Source organism: Embiotoca jacksoni, unplaced genomic scaffold, assembly GCF_022577435.1.
Source record: "Embiotoca jacksoni isolate LCO1_2020_lvr unplaced genomic scaffold, fEmbJac1.0.p SCAF_5, whole genome shotgun sequence".
Taxonomy (NCBI): Eukaryota; Metazoa; Chordata; class Actinopteri; family Embiotocidae; genus Embiotoca; species Embiotoca jacksoni.
The window spans coordinates 17,658,599-17,673,783 of NW_027185403.1; the positions used below are offsets into that span (position 1 = coordinate 17,658,599).

General features: G+C 38.5%; 1 protein-coding gene across 5 annotated transcripts in view; it reads right to left on the reverse strand.

The window, feature by feature from the left end:
- Positions 1–494: 494 nt before the first annotated feature.
- The window catches only part of LOC138211218 (gamma-aminobutyric acid receptor subunit alpha-2), a 39,233-nt gene continuing 24,542 nt past the window's right edge, over positions 495–15,185 (reverse strand). For all 5 annotated transcript variants that reach the window (XM_069170953.1, XM_069170951.1, XM_069170952.1 and 2 more), the window contains 3 exons: positions 7,134–7,286; positions 4,694–4,896; positions 495–3,139 (listed from right to left, as the gene is read on the reverse strand). In XM_069170953.1, coding sequence (XP_069027054.1) covers positions 2,831–3,139; positions 4,694–4,896; positions 7,134–7,286 — 665 coding nt within the window. In that variant the 3' untranslated portion in view covers positions 495–2,830. The remainder of the gene's footprint in view (positions 3,140–4,693; positions 4,897–7,133; positions 7,287–15,185) is intronic.

The following is a 15,185-nucleotide window of genomic DNA, read 5'->3' on the forward strand; positions in this document are numbered from 1 at the left end:
TCCTTAGATGGTAGTTGATCAGCTAACTAGCTTTCTTCATTGCAAAAGGTTTAGAATACAAATCCTGTCAAACTTCCTACTAGTTTTGACATTAAAAAGCCCTTTTTGGTAAAACACATTTTTTTGTTTGGGCCAAATGTAAAATAATATCTTGAAGAATATGATTTCTATATAAAAGTCTATTACTTGATAGTTATAGTAAAGCATGAAAAAAAACTTGCATGAGTAAACCACGGTTGATGGCAGTAAGGTTTACAGTCAATAAAGCAAACATATCTCAAAAACATGCCATGCTTTCATCTCCGAAAACAAACAACAGTCAGAATACACCGACTAAAAGAAGTGGAATAACCTACAACGTGCAAGGGCCTTCATAATGTCACGAAAAGATTTTGATGGTTGAGACACACTGGGACTTTTTTTTAGCGCTTTAGACTGAACGACAGATGTGGCCGCTTTCTTGACTACTCTCTTTACAAAAAAAAATATTTAAGGAATCCACAAACTCTTTATTGGTGTTCTTATAATAAAATTGAAATTGAACAGTGTGAACCTCCAAAAACATGACAAAAACTTGACATAAAGAACTGAAATAATGTGTTTTATTAGAAACTGTGCACTGAATCAAGCATCCACCTTGTGAACAATCATTTTATCTGGAATGTTTAAGATTCGATCAGGATGTTGGAGAAAATATGAACTATATCCAACGATATAACAAAAATAAATCATATAAATCCTAGATTTTTGTCTCCATGCAAAGTTTGATTCAACAAACAAATCAAGTTAAACCAAGTTAAAATATTGATGTACCATATATGACTGCTGGTATGAGGCTGAATGTGACTTTTTTTCTCACACAATATACAGTAATCACAGAGATTGTGGGAGAGCAATCATATATAAGTTACATACAATAAGTCCTCATACTTCACACTTTTTTTTATAATTTCAACAACAATCCGACCTCTCCTTCACCTGAACTAAATGCCCCCCCACCCCACCCTTTTGAATTACAAGATCATTGAGCACAACCATTGTCCCTGATGTTATCTTTTGAGTTAAGGTCTAAAATTATAGTGTACACAGGCACATCTGCATTTGAGTATGAGGTGAAACCACGTGATAATCTTCTCACTTTATGCCTATTACAAAAAAGATTTACTGGCAGAGGAACATGACTATTAAAAGAACTTCCATACATGATCTGGCGAAGTTCATTTTGGCACAGAACAGGCCTGTTTACAATCCTATACCTTTGAAATCTGTAATTATTTCAAAAATAACTTGTTGGACCATGACATGTGCTGGAAATAGCCAGACATTAGCTGTGGATAGAGAGCAAAACGTGAATGTCAGACAAGCTGACTGGTGCTACAATGCTCTCCTTGACATCAACAAATCCACACTGTCGTCCACAATTATTACCACTTTTGGTGTTTAAAAAAAGCTCAGGCAGTATTTGCCCATCAGGTTTATCTAAACTGAGGTTTGTGTTCATTTACACTCAACAACAGTAATAAGAACATTAAACTTAACCTTGCTTATAAATAAATGTACAAAATAAAAAAATAAACTGTGAATAGTGCTTGAAGCAGCATACTTTTTCCACATTTGCCTTTCTATTTGCCATCTTATACCTTTTTTTGTACCTTCCATATCTTTTTCTATACTTCTAATGTAAAATTTTTTTATCAACGCAAACTTATTTGACTGTTTGATGTAAAAAAAAAAAAAAAGGCTCATTTGCAGTTACAAACCCCCAGAGACTGATCTCTTGACTGTGTGGCTCCAAGTAGGTTTTAGCCTCTTTCAGGCCATTGTTTTGGTTTTACGTACAGCACATTTTGTGTATTGTTCACTTTCACTGACGTCTTAACCAGCTACAGACACCTAAAAAAAAGCTCTAAAAACCAACTGTGTAAATTGTCCAGCAATAAATGTTAGATAGCTACTGTAGCTGTTGAAGAAAGTCTAACACCACGACAGCTAAAGTGGTGGAGACCAAAACAGAACTAAAAGTGGAATAAAGATTTGACTTGCATTTGTAATGGGAGCAGAAACACAACAGTAATGTTGCTATGTGTCTGCTGTTGTGTTAATAGTTAATAGGCATACTGTAATGTTTGCTAATAAAACCTGACACTATACAATGTGGTACTTTGTCAGGCCTCTGACATTTGTGTTTTGTTTTTCTATAGCCTTTTTGGCTTGGAGTGTTTCAGTAATTCAGGAGATGAGCATTCGATTGCAGCCCCATACCTGCAGTCATAGAAAATAAAACAAGTTTTACACTGTAACAATATTATACAAGTGTGTTTTTGCATTGGCTTGGACAGAAAGAAAAAGAGTCAGGTCACTTTTATATGGCAAGGAAAGAAAGAAAAATTATATATTCTGTTCCTTTCACTCCAAAAGAAATATACATATACTGTGATATCAAGAAAGTGGGCATTACTAGCAAAATTCAACACACTTAGAAGTAATCTTAAATAAAATGTATGTGTTCATGTTTATGTGTTTACTCTTCATTTGATTTGTATATGTACAGTGGCCACATACTGTAACTGGAAACATACTTTAAAGGAAATATGCATTCTAATTGAAGTAATCACACAACATATCACCATGAAACCATGAATATAAATATACATACACATTTACAAAAGCCAGGCTTTTCAAAAGTGCTGCAGACAGTGTAGAAAACAGGCGGAGATAGAGGATCACACTGCAATCCAGGACTTCACTCTGCAAAGGTATGTGTACATAGTTGCTGGAGGTATTTGGTTCATCTCTTAGTCCCCAGACCAGAAGCCATCAAAACTGGTCTCTAATTAGAGGGGACCATATCCTTTATAATGGGTTCTCTGTTTAAGTAGGTGGCCCAGTAGACGAGGTTGAAGCTGCCAAAGAGAACCGGAAACAAAATCCGTGACATCCTGTCAATTTTGCTAACGCTGTTGAATGTCTTCTTGCTTTCAGGAGGTTTGCCATCTACTCTGGGCTTGTTGGGATCTGTAGCTCCACCTTTGGCAATGGTTGGAAGTGTGCTGGAATCCTTGGTGATATTAGGCGCGTAGTTGGCAACTGCTACAGCGTAGGCATTATTCTTCTTGACAAGTGATGCCCTCTCTTTTTTCTGTTGAAAGAACAAAGGATCAGGCGTACTCTAAAAGCAACCTTATTTATCATCACCTATCAATGCATTTAAAAAGCGTGTAAATAAAGGGCTGTGGTGAAAATGGATAGATTCTGGTAATGGATCAAAGCACATTTTGCAATGTCAGAATAAAATTCAGCAGGTGACAAAATATGTTAACAGTTTGTTACAGGTGCTCTTTTTTTTTTTTTTTAGCTTTTCATCAATGATTCTCAAAACATTCATAATCCACCATACAGTCTGTGATTTGTTTGGGTTAAATATTAAGATTCTCTGTGGAGACACGCTGTAGGATTTGGGCTTCAGGTGTGGCCACAGGTACAGCCTGTCTGCAGGTCATCGTAAATAGTCATTACACAAGCCTTTCACTGAGCTCAATGATTCAAAGAATTTAAAGGCAAAATATTTTTTTGCAGCAGAATTCAGCAGACCACATAAAAAATACGACTGGAGGCAGATTCACATGGATTCATTATTAGAACAGAAATAGATTCAAAGAAACAGTAACTTAAATTTTGTGGAAGAAATAACTATGAACTTCACTATGAAGTTGAATGTATTAGTATACATTCAACTTCATAGTGAAAATTTTAAACTTCCCTCAGAAGATGTAAAATATAAAACATTACAGTTGCGATTTCAACTTCAGCCATGGATGATAAATTATTTCTTCCACAAAATTTAAGTTACTGTTTCTTTGAATCTATTTCTGTTCTAATAATGAATCCATGTGAATCTGCCTCCAGTCGTATTTTTTATGTGGTTAAAAGTTTATTCTCCACTTGGTGACCACATTTTGCTTCCATGTCTGTCCTGCCTGCATAGAGTCATGTCTGAAAGCCACATTGTCAGAGCTGTGCGCAGTTAGAGACTCCCCTGCAGGAGTTTGAGGGTTAAGTGCTTTGCCATTGGGCACCTCATTGTTAAATGACACGAGTGCATTGATGCAATTTCGAGGTTTAGAAACTTCCTCTACATCACCAATACAGGAATAATAATGAATGGTGTAGTACTTTCAAACTGACATTCTATTCTGTTGGGATACTATGTTATACATGGACCCATGTTCTCATGACTAATAGACAAAAGCAGTGCAGATTGAATCTAAGATATGAATATTTCTTTGATGAGTTTATTACTCTGGAGCCAGAAAACAGAAAATCGGATGTGATGTCTGACAGCAGAGTTAGGCAGATTACTCCGAATAGTAACTAGTCAAATTGCTTTATTTCTATTGTGAGATATAAAATTTCGACTGCCGTTTTAGCACCATTAAAGATGGGATGAAGACTTTATTGAATTTATATTCTTCCCTGATATGTTGAGTTTCAGAGTTTGTCATTTCGATTTTTGTTTGCTAATTACTTCTCAAAACTAGTGGCTCCACTTTTGGAGAAGCCGTAAGCGCCGTTTCCCTTTGCCTCCAACAAATGTGTTTTTATAGCTCCAATCTCCAATTGTTGCTTTCTTCAATGCTAATGAATTCTCTTTGAAAATGGAGCCTGTCAGAAGACATGTTTTCTTCTTCATTACCTTTTCATGCACAACACTCTTTCCATCCCAAGCCCAGCCACGCTTTGTGAAGTAATTGACGGTGGCAAACTCAATCAAAGCGGAGAAGACGAAGGCGTAGCAGACAGCGATGAACCAGTCCATGGCAGTGGCGTAGGCAACCTTGGGCAGGGAGTTCCTCGCACTTATACTCAGTGTTGTCATTGTGAGAACAGTGGTTACACCTGGAAACACACAATACGGGAATTAGGTTGTATGTTCAGTTATTATGATGTTCGTTAGACTTTTTCAGATACTGTTATACATAACACACACGGCACTGTAATGAAGCAGGCAAACCAAGTGTAGAAAACAAATAACTAGGGGGCACAAGTCCACATTTCTATGATATTCAAATCTGCAGCTGCAACTACTATAAATATCTGGATTTATTTCTAAAATTATTATAATTATGTCCAAATATATTTTACTACCAAGCTGAAGCCTCACATCTCAGCTGCTTCTCCCAATGAAATCACTGTACCTGAGTGCTCCATAACAACTGCTTGCCATATTAAGTTTGAGCAAGTACCAAGCGGCAAACAAAAGGCTCCAAAAGAGTGCCTTAAACTGTAATATCACGAGTGCCACTGGAGGTTGGCTCCAAAAAACCTCCTGCTCCATAGACTCTCATTCAATTTCTCTCGTAAAATTCAAGTCAATTAATTCTTTTCACAAGTTATCATGGTTTTGATGGCTAAAGTCGCTCCTTCTTGTTGGTTTTCTGGCGGTCCATCTGAAAATAATCTCGTCATTAATTAGAATATAAACCTCCAAAAACTGTGTTTTTGGGGGCGTGTCTGTTTGATTGACAGGCCTGTGGCACAGTCAGGTTACGGCTATGAGTGGGCGGGACATAATATAGTTAGGTTTCCATTTAGATATAGTCAGATCCACCGCTCACTTCCCCCCAGCTCGTCCAAACATGGTCACTTGTGGCTCCAAACCGCTCCAAACTAGCAAGACAGCGACGGACAATATTGGAACTTGAGGCTTCATAACGGGCGTTCTCAAACTAATGGGTGACGTCACTGTTGGTTGCTGCTTTGTTTGAGCAAGTACGAAGCGGCAGTCTCTGGGGCTGAAACATGAAGCCAATGCTAATTGCCAAAAACCGCAGTTCCTAGAATGGCCACTTGATGCTCCAGAAGAGAGTCAATCCCCAGACTGCCCAACTTTACAAAATAAATAAACATGTTTACAGTCAAAATACAAAAATACTGTGAAAAAGAAAAGGGTTGGGTCTCTATAGCTAATTTTCATGTTCTTGACAACTGATGAAGGTGATTAAAAAAATAATTCTCCTTTTAAATTGTATTAAGGCTTAAAGTTATGCAAAATTAAGGGCAGGGCTGCTTTGATTGACAGGTGGGTTGGCTCGCTGCCTGCAGGTTTCAGCAACCAGGCTTCATTTAAGCCGCCTCAGCTCCATCCACACGCCAACTCTTTGCTGAAACTGAGCTTCAGAACGTCTCTTCAGGAAACTCTATGGGTGACATCATGGAGTCTACATCCATTTCTTATATTCAGTCAACAGCAAGTACATGTGTATCCCAGAGGATGACTGGTACCTGTGAATATGGATTGTAATATGGATTCATTGTATTTATATATGTTTTCTCACTATTGACCTTAACTTCGATCTACTGGATTATAAATTGTATGGCATTAATAGGGCCAAAGTTTAATGTTAAAAAACAGTAAAAACATGATTTGTGGCTCTGCCTTATTCAGATCTGCTGCAACATTTAATGGATTCTTCACCAATTAATACTTCACCCTTCCACCAAGTTTCATGAAAATCGTGCTGGTAATTTTTCCATTATCCTGCTGACAAACAGATAAGCAAATCAACAAACTGCACTGCAAATATACATTTTCTTATTTTGTTTACTGTATGTTGTTACTTTGCTGCCCTTTTTCAGAAGCGTTAGTCTTCACTGTCCTTCGTGTCCTTACAGTGGAAGGTTACTATTAACCTACTGTACCTTAATAACCAGTGACCTTCAGTAATGCTTTAGTTTTTTGTTTTTTTTGGCAATGCTTTATTCCTCACTTCCGTGCCAGTTTCTTTCTGTGAGCTGACCCGTCCGATAGCTCACTACTATTAGCTTCACTTGGCTTAAAACAATTTCAGCAGTAACCGGATGGAAAAGCAGCGAGGCCTCTGAGAACTGTCTTCAGCCTGTTTCCTCGTTTTCCATCAACTTTCAGCCATCCTCTGACTTCATCCCCTCAGAGTTGATTTTTGATCAACCTAGAGTAAGCTTCTAATGCCATCATGCATGGGAGATCCAACATTCATAAAGCTGGGCTTAAATGACATTAGTGCTGTTGGGAATTATCATATTATAAGATAAATATTATATATATATTATAATAAGATAGGTAAGAGGAACTATACTGTGGTCAATATGCTTACCAAACACAGTCCTAGCTGGCACTGATTCTCTGTTCAGCCAGAAAGACACTTGGGAGAGAATGACTGTCATGATGCATGGGAGGTACGTCTGGATGACGAAGTAGCCAATCTTCCTCTTCAGATGGAAATGAGCTGTCATCACCGTGTATTCACCTGCGGAGACAAGAATCAGGGTTAATAACAAAAAATATTAATAATATTAAAAAAAAAAAAAATAACTATGCAGATTCTTCAACTACCATTTGACATTTGAGGACTTTCAAAAACCTTCTGCATTCAATGTCTGTGACAAGTGAAAATATTAATGATCTGTTATCATTTTAAAAAGAGTCAATTCATACTCATAAATTGGTTAAAATCCTGTAAAATGGTTAAAAGGATCATATGTCATAATGAAGAATGTATAAAAATGGGTTCAAAAAGGTTTTTAAAACAGCGAGAACGCTTAGTGTGCTAAAATAGGTTGAAATACTGAGTGATTTATTCATTGTTTATTTCATCCATTTTTGTTCAAAGTTAATTCATCATTGCTTTATCAATCATCTACTAAGTAGCCCGTTCAGTTATCCTGAGATCGATTGTTTTTGTCTTCGCCTGCATACCCGGGGAATTCGCGGTGTTTTTCCTCGTTCCAGTGGATGCCTTCACTGGGGGGGCATCGCCACATCACTCTGGTTATTTCTCCCCGTTTTCAGGTATGTTGATGTTGTTTTACGTTGGTGGAGTGTTTGTAATGATTTCCTGATCAGTCCGAGGTGACGAGAGAATGTGCATGTTGTGTTTTTGGGTAAGTTAATGTGGAGTTTTGTTGAGCGGTGTGGAGTCTATTCGCACGTGTGAAGCCGCGCTTGTTGGCTCGGTTCAACCCGTAACTTCACCGAGTGATGCAGCCATTTTGTGAATTCACCTGTAGATGTAATGCGTGTATGTGAAAATGTTGATTGTTCTGTTAAATTGTATATTGTAAATGTATGTAATTAATTCCAGTAAATGCGTTCACTGAGGAAACATCACCACATCACTCGTGATTATTTCTCCCCGTTTTCAGGGGCGTAACATTTGCACTCATTTCTAATAACTTCTTTCTTGGGACATCTTTTTTTTTTTTTTTTTTTGCATGTTTGCAGTCTTAACCTGTGTATGATTGCTACTGATTTTAACTGAAACTTTTAAGGAAGTATTCATGTTGAACTGTTGTCCTGCATTGTATTATGCTTTTTCATCAACCTTGTACTTTAAATTTGATTCGTAACCCGAGAGGACTTTCTCAAACCACATTACCTCAAATCTTCTTTTGTTAGTCTTCTTTGTGAGTTCAAATGTTATGACTGGGGTTTAATTGAATTAAAAAAAATAAAATGATCATCAAAATACTATTCTTTATATAAAAAGGCTACTGCATTTTATATTCTCCTGGTTTGGTAGTCTGATTCCTCTGAATGAGCAGACCAGGAAATAAAACTACCACCAACATTAATATTTGATACAAATTGCAGTAAAACTTGACATACTTAGCTTAGCATCCATAAAATCAATGACATGTTGTAAATCTCTTTACAACATTATTTATTGTTATCAAATTAGCCTGCACTACACTTATTGGTTACAATTAAAGAAAACATCATGGTTATTGCACATAATGAACTCAATTTCCCTCAAACGTTCTCATACAACAATATGGCAGGTGAGTCAAGGGTTTGAAACCACACAACTGTCAGAGACAATATCTCTATTAGTCAAATTTAACCATCCAAGTACAAGCCCACTTCCGTCTTTGTTCTGCACACTTATGTAATTTACATTAGAAAAATATTTTGGTTTCATCTCCGGTTTGTAGCTTTAAGATGCTCAAGCAGTCTTAGACATAGATTAGACAGCCTACTGCAACTGTCAACAGTGGATACACGAAGCTGATATAATAATCCATACATACATACAAAAGTAGGCAGCATGATTTCCTAACCAGCGAGCAAAGCTTAATAGCTGACAAGGCCATGAAACAGTGCCAATGCTGCAGTAGCAGGCAGGCTTTCCAAATGGAAGATATCTCAAAGAGAAGCCAAGATTAGACATGAGAAGAAAAAGATGTGTTACCCATGGCAACAGAACAGAGAAACATAGCTCATTTGCTGTGATTTTGAAATGAAGGCCTTGATACACAGTGCCACTTGGCAAGAGGAAAGTCCTTTTCAGCAGTGGGAAGGGGGGAGGAGGTTTCAATTCCATGGACTAATCCCAAAAGATTTTTTATTCCCTCTTTTATATATATATAGCACTGTAGTTGTATTGCCTACACGTCTTGCAGTTATGTGAAGACTAACTCTCTCTCTGTCAATATACACACAAACACACACCGGCACCGGAATTTAGAGGAATTGAGTGCACTCTCGGTACCTTATGGAGCTCTATATCTTCTGTAATTTAATTTGCATGCCAGTCCTGATGCCTGTGTTGTGGATGGGGGAGGAGGAGGATGTACAAGCAAGGAATTCACTGCATGTGGCTGACTTTTCTCTAGAAGAGCCTGTGATCGCTTCATGGAGAGGGAAGACAATAGTTATAGCATGAAGATGGTAATCGCTTCATGTTTCCTACAGATGTAGGAAACACCTGTGGGAAACAAGGTTCTCTGCTAAATGGGTGGGAATACCTCGCTCATTCAAGACGTGCTGCAGCAAGGCTTCATGGGAATTTATGATACAGAAATACCTGGCACAACTGCTGCTATACTTAGACCACAATAGTGTTTTGAGAATGTTTTTTACATATAATATATATATATATATATATGTAAAACTTAGCTGCTGTTTATCTCATATGAGCAACACTAAGTAAACTGGTAAGAAAAAAATACTTGCAACTACAAGCATTTTTTAAATATTACATGAAATGGAAACTACGGCTGTTTAACATGGCACCTCCATCAAATTGGTAGTGTTGCAAGATACACAATGGCTATAAAAAGTATTTACCCCCCTTGGATGTTTCACCCTTTTGTTGCTTTTATACATGAAATCATGGTCAATATAATTTGGCTTTTTTGACAAGAATTTGCACAAAAAAAACCTTTAATATCAAAGTGAAAATTGATTTTTACAAAATAATGTCAATTCATAAAAAATATATAAGGTAAAGTAAATGATTGCATAAATATTCAACCCCTTCAGGTCAGTATTTAGTAGCTGTACCTTTGGCTGCAGTCACAGCACTGAGTCTGTGTGGATATGTCTCAATCAGGCTGGCACATGTGGACACTGACATTTGTCTCCATTCTTCCTTGCAAAACAGCTGAAGCTCTGTCAGGTTGCTCGGGGATCGGGTGTGAACAGCTCTTTTCAAGTCCAGCCACAAATCCTCGATTGGATTGAGATCTGGGCTTTGACTTGGCCACTCCAGAACATTCACCTTGTCTTTGAACCATTTCTGTGTGCCTGGGGTTGTTGTCTTGCTGGAAAATAAATCTTCTCCCAAGTCGTAGTTCTCTTGCAGACTGAGTCAGATTATCCTCCAGGATTTGGCGATATTTTTCTGCATTCATGTTTCCCTCTACCTTTACAAGCCTTCCAGGGCCTGCTGCTGACAAGCATCCCCAGAGCATGATGCTGCCACCACCACGCTTCACGGTGGAGATGGTGTGTTTGTGGTGATGTGCAGTGTTTGGTGTTCGCCAAACATAGCGTCTAGTCTGAAGGGCAAAAAGCTCAGTTTTTGTCTCATCAGATGAAAGAACCTTCTTCCAATTGACCTTGGAGTCTCCCACATGCCTTTGGGTGAATTCCAGGCGAGATTTCATGCAAGCTTTTTTCAACAGTGGCTTTCTCTTTGCCACTCTAACCATACATCTTTGACTGGTGGAAAAACCCGGGCAACAGTTGTTGTATGTACAGTTTCTCCCATCTGAGCCACTGAAGCTTTTAACTCCTTCAGAGTGGTTGTAGGTGTCTTGATGGCCTCCCTCACCAGTCTTCTTCTTGCCCGGTCACTCAGTTTGTGAGGACGGATAGCTCTAGGCAGATTTAAACAAGTGCCATACTCCTTCCATTTCTTAATGATGGATTTAACTGAACTCTGTGGGATGTCCAGTGAGTTGGAAATCTTTTTGTAGCCATCACCTGACTTATACTTTTCAATGATCTTTTCTCTGAGTTGCTTGGAGTGTTCTTTTGTCTTCATGTTGCAGTTGTAGCATGAATACTGATGAACCAGAGACTGGACCTCCCAGACAGGTGTTTTTATACTACAATCACTTGACACACATCAACTCCACTCAGGTGATCTCCATTTCACTAACTGTGACACTGCTGGCATCAACTAGCTGGACCTCTGTTGAGTTAGGTCAGTCACTTTAAAGGGGGTGAATTTTATGCAAACACTTATTTTACACTATATGTTTTTAATTAATTGACATTAGTTTGTAAAAATCTGTTTTCATTTTGACATGAAAGAAGCTTTTTTTTGGTGCAAATTCTTGTCAAAAAAGCCAAATTATATTGACCATGATTTCATGTATAAAACCAACAAAAGGGTGAAACATCCAAGGGGGTGAATACTTTTTTATAGGCATTGTAAATCAAAATAAGAAAAGTCATAATTGATGCTACAGCAGCCAAAATACCCAGACTTTTAGGAATTACTCATCATCATTTTTTAATCATTTTAATGTAAAGATCAGTAGTCCTACAAGGTTTGGGATCCACCCTGTCATTTCAACACAACACATCCTCATACTAAGACGTTGATTTCCACTGACTCTCAACAGAATCTGTTGGATAGTACCAGCAATGGGCAATCTGAACCTACGTTGTCATCGTAACAATAATAAACACGTAGTTTTAGCATTGTCACATGGTCACAATTTAATGATTGTTTTTTGCAAGCTAAACTATGAACAGTATGTGATGTAAGTGAAATACAGTACATAAGTTTAAACAAGCCAACTTTGACTTTTGGTTTCACACGGGACACGAACAGCAGGCTGATGGGTGAACGTCCAGTGTTTGATCTTCCAACCACCACCGGCCAATCTCCCTGCACGTTCTACGTCAGTCTGATCTTCAGTTGACACTGACTGCTTCCATTATTCCTGTCATAATTACCATGACCACTACAGACGGTAATAAATGTAAATATAGCTGTCGCTTGAATATCCTTCAACAAGTGACCTGTATGGTGTGAAGATGGCCTCTTGCAGCCCGATGAATTATTATTTTATTATTTCAAATAAAAATTTTAGTTATGTACAGAAACACAACTTCAAATCAATGTCACTATGTTTTGGCTGGATGTGTAAAAAAAACAAAAAAAACCAATATAAGCATATAAACTGAAAATATGCTAATTGTATTGAGGTCTTATTTCCACTGCCTCCATGTGGCCAAAAATCAGAGCTTACCTGACGTACACTCATACATAACTACTACATTAATTTTATACAAGAAAAAAAAGCTCCAATGACACGGCTGCTCAAACAGCATTAATTATACACTGTATACGCGTTAAAACATTACTACCTTCACTTCTGTTCAGTCATGGGTTTTTATGAATAATGTATGCGGTTACACAAAAAGTGTTTTTTAAGAGCAACCACAAACAAGTGAGATTCATGGGAGCTGGTATTTTGTAAGTGCTTCGACGAGTCCAACATGACACTGTGACAAACAAATGTATGACTGAATAGCGGGATTTTTGTAACAGTGTGTTGGTATGTTCACAGGCTTATGCAAGATGTCCATCCCTCTGAAGCCTGAGAGCACATTCATTCGAGCCAAATGACCTAGTTTGCAAGTACGCTACACCAAACACTGACACACTTGTAATGAATGATTAATTTAAAGTCAGCCAATCAGATAATGTGGAGTGACTAGTTAAACAAGAGAAACCGTCACTGGCAGGCATTCTGCCTTCTACCAAGGCATCAAACACCACTTAACCTAGATAGGAGCATTTAGGCATGAAAGGGTATTCTTACTCAATGAAACTGAAGCAGGGATTCCCTTGATAGTGGATTGCAGTCACTGGGGAAATACTGTATACTGATAATTGATACCTGACGGGAGTAGTGGTGGAACACTTGGCTCAGAGATGCAGTTAGATGCATTCATAAATTCATTGGGTGCAATTTAAAAACTGAATTATACAACAAGTAGTTCCGACCCAGAGATCTGATTGGTCGACTGAACATTCGGAACGTGCTCAAATCAGCATGACAGCCCACCCTGCTCATCACTAGAAATATCACTCTGCCTTCTCAATGGGAATATATAGTTGGATTTGAATTTCATATAATATACAAAATAATGTTGCTTTTACTTGTTATAGGTCTATTAAATGTGACCCATTTGGCAAAATCAGTTATCTTTTGGTCCTTATTTGTTGCTCCGAGCACCTGTACCGTAACACCACGGATGGCGGCTAGCTTGACCGGTTATATTTTAACACGACACTGGGCTGAAATCTTAAAAATACATGAGTTAATTGATATATTTTTTGGGGGATATCTTACTTACAGGAAGACTGAGTTAACTAAGCAGTTTAGTGTTTCTATGATCTGTATTTATTGTATTTATGGAGCGAATTGCCCCACAATATGAATACATTTTGATTACATATTCTATTTAGATGGTAACTTTTACAAGAGAGGTGTCAGGATCCCTGTCTGACCCTGGTGTGTCTCCCTCTGTTTTGTCCCCAGTCGCTGCTCCTCGTGTGTTCTGTCATTCCCCCATCTGTTTGTTATTGTTTCCACGTGTTCTGTCACCTCCTGTGGCCACACCCCTCACCAGTCGGAGCAGCTGCCGCCACTCGTCCTGATCACCACCTGCAGGTGGCTGATTCCACTGATCACCTCACCAGACTATATCTGCCCTGCAGTCATGGCGGGGCGGTCCATACTGCGAGTTACTGTCAGATTCTGTGTAGTTTCGACCAGGTGCTCCCTGTTACTACCAGTCTCCCACTATCTGTCGCCAGCGAGTCTGACCGACCGTTCGTCCATCCGTTCGTCCCCGGTCCTGTTCCAGTTCCTGCTCCAGTACCAGCTCCAGTACCGGTACCTGTTCAGTGCTACCAGTCAGTGCTCAGTGTTACCAGCCAGCGCTACCGGACAACGCTCTTACCAGCTGCCCCGTCAGCTGCCCCACCAGCGGTCCATCCAGCGGTCCTGCCAGCTGCCCTCCCCCCCCCGACTCGGGACGAATAAGAAGACTAAGACTGTAGGTACCACCCCTGTGTTCAATAAAGACTGTGTTACACCTCACCACATAACAAGAGGGTGTGCTTTAACGTCATTATTGGCACGTCAGTAATGCGGTTAGCGCCAAGGCGCTTAACACAACACTTAACCTTTTAAAAACACGCCTATTTTTTAGGCCTCTGCTCGAAAATTGCATACCCATAATAAAAAGAGTATATCTCTGCAACCACAAGGTCTATTTGAATAATGTTGGTGTAATAATAAAGGGAACACTTGAGATTTGTTTAGATATGTGTAAATATCAGTATATATGTCCATATTTTAATAATAGTTACGCTAAGTCTTCTACCTGGCCCCCAATTGGGGGCCTCTAGAGCTTAAAAGATTAAGTCAAATTTCAACCTATTTACAAAACCTGTATTTTAATTGAGATTGAAATAATTAATTTTAGATTTAAGTGTGCGTAACTCTTTTAATTATTCCACTGTCATGTTTAATATTATATTAATGTTATAAAATGACATAACGTCATTTCAATAAATGTGGTCTTCGATTGTGATATAAGCTCCAGATTTAACAATTTCTCAATACTTTCACCCACACTATCCTGAAATACCCAGAAACTTAGGCATAAAATGCTCCCAGAATCTAAACTGGAGCGTCTTGTTAGAAGAGACGGACTCACTGTACACGCTCAGGCAATGAAGAAGACATCTAACGCCACAGTGAAGCTTTGCAAACCACCCACTCTTCCTTCAAATGTGTAGTTAAAGTCTGGAGGCGATAATCCTGAGGTCAATATTCTCCACCAGGAACAAACCTCTCAACTCTTTCATGATCATCAAATGTAGAGTTATTTG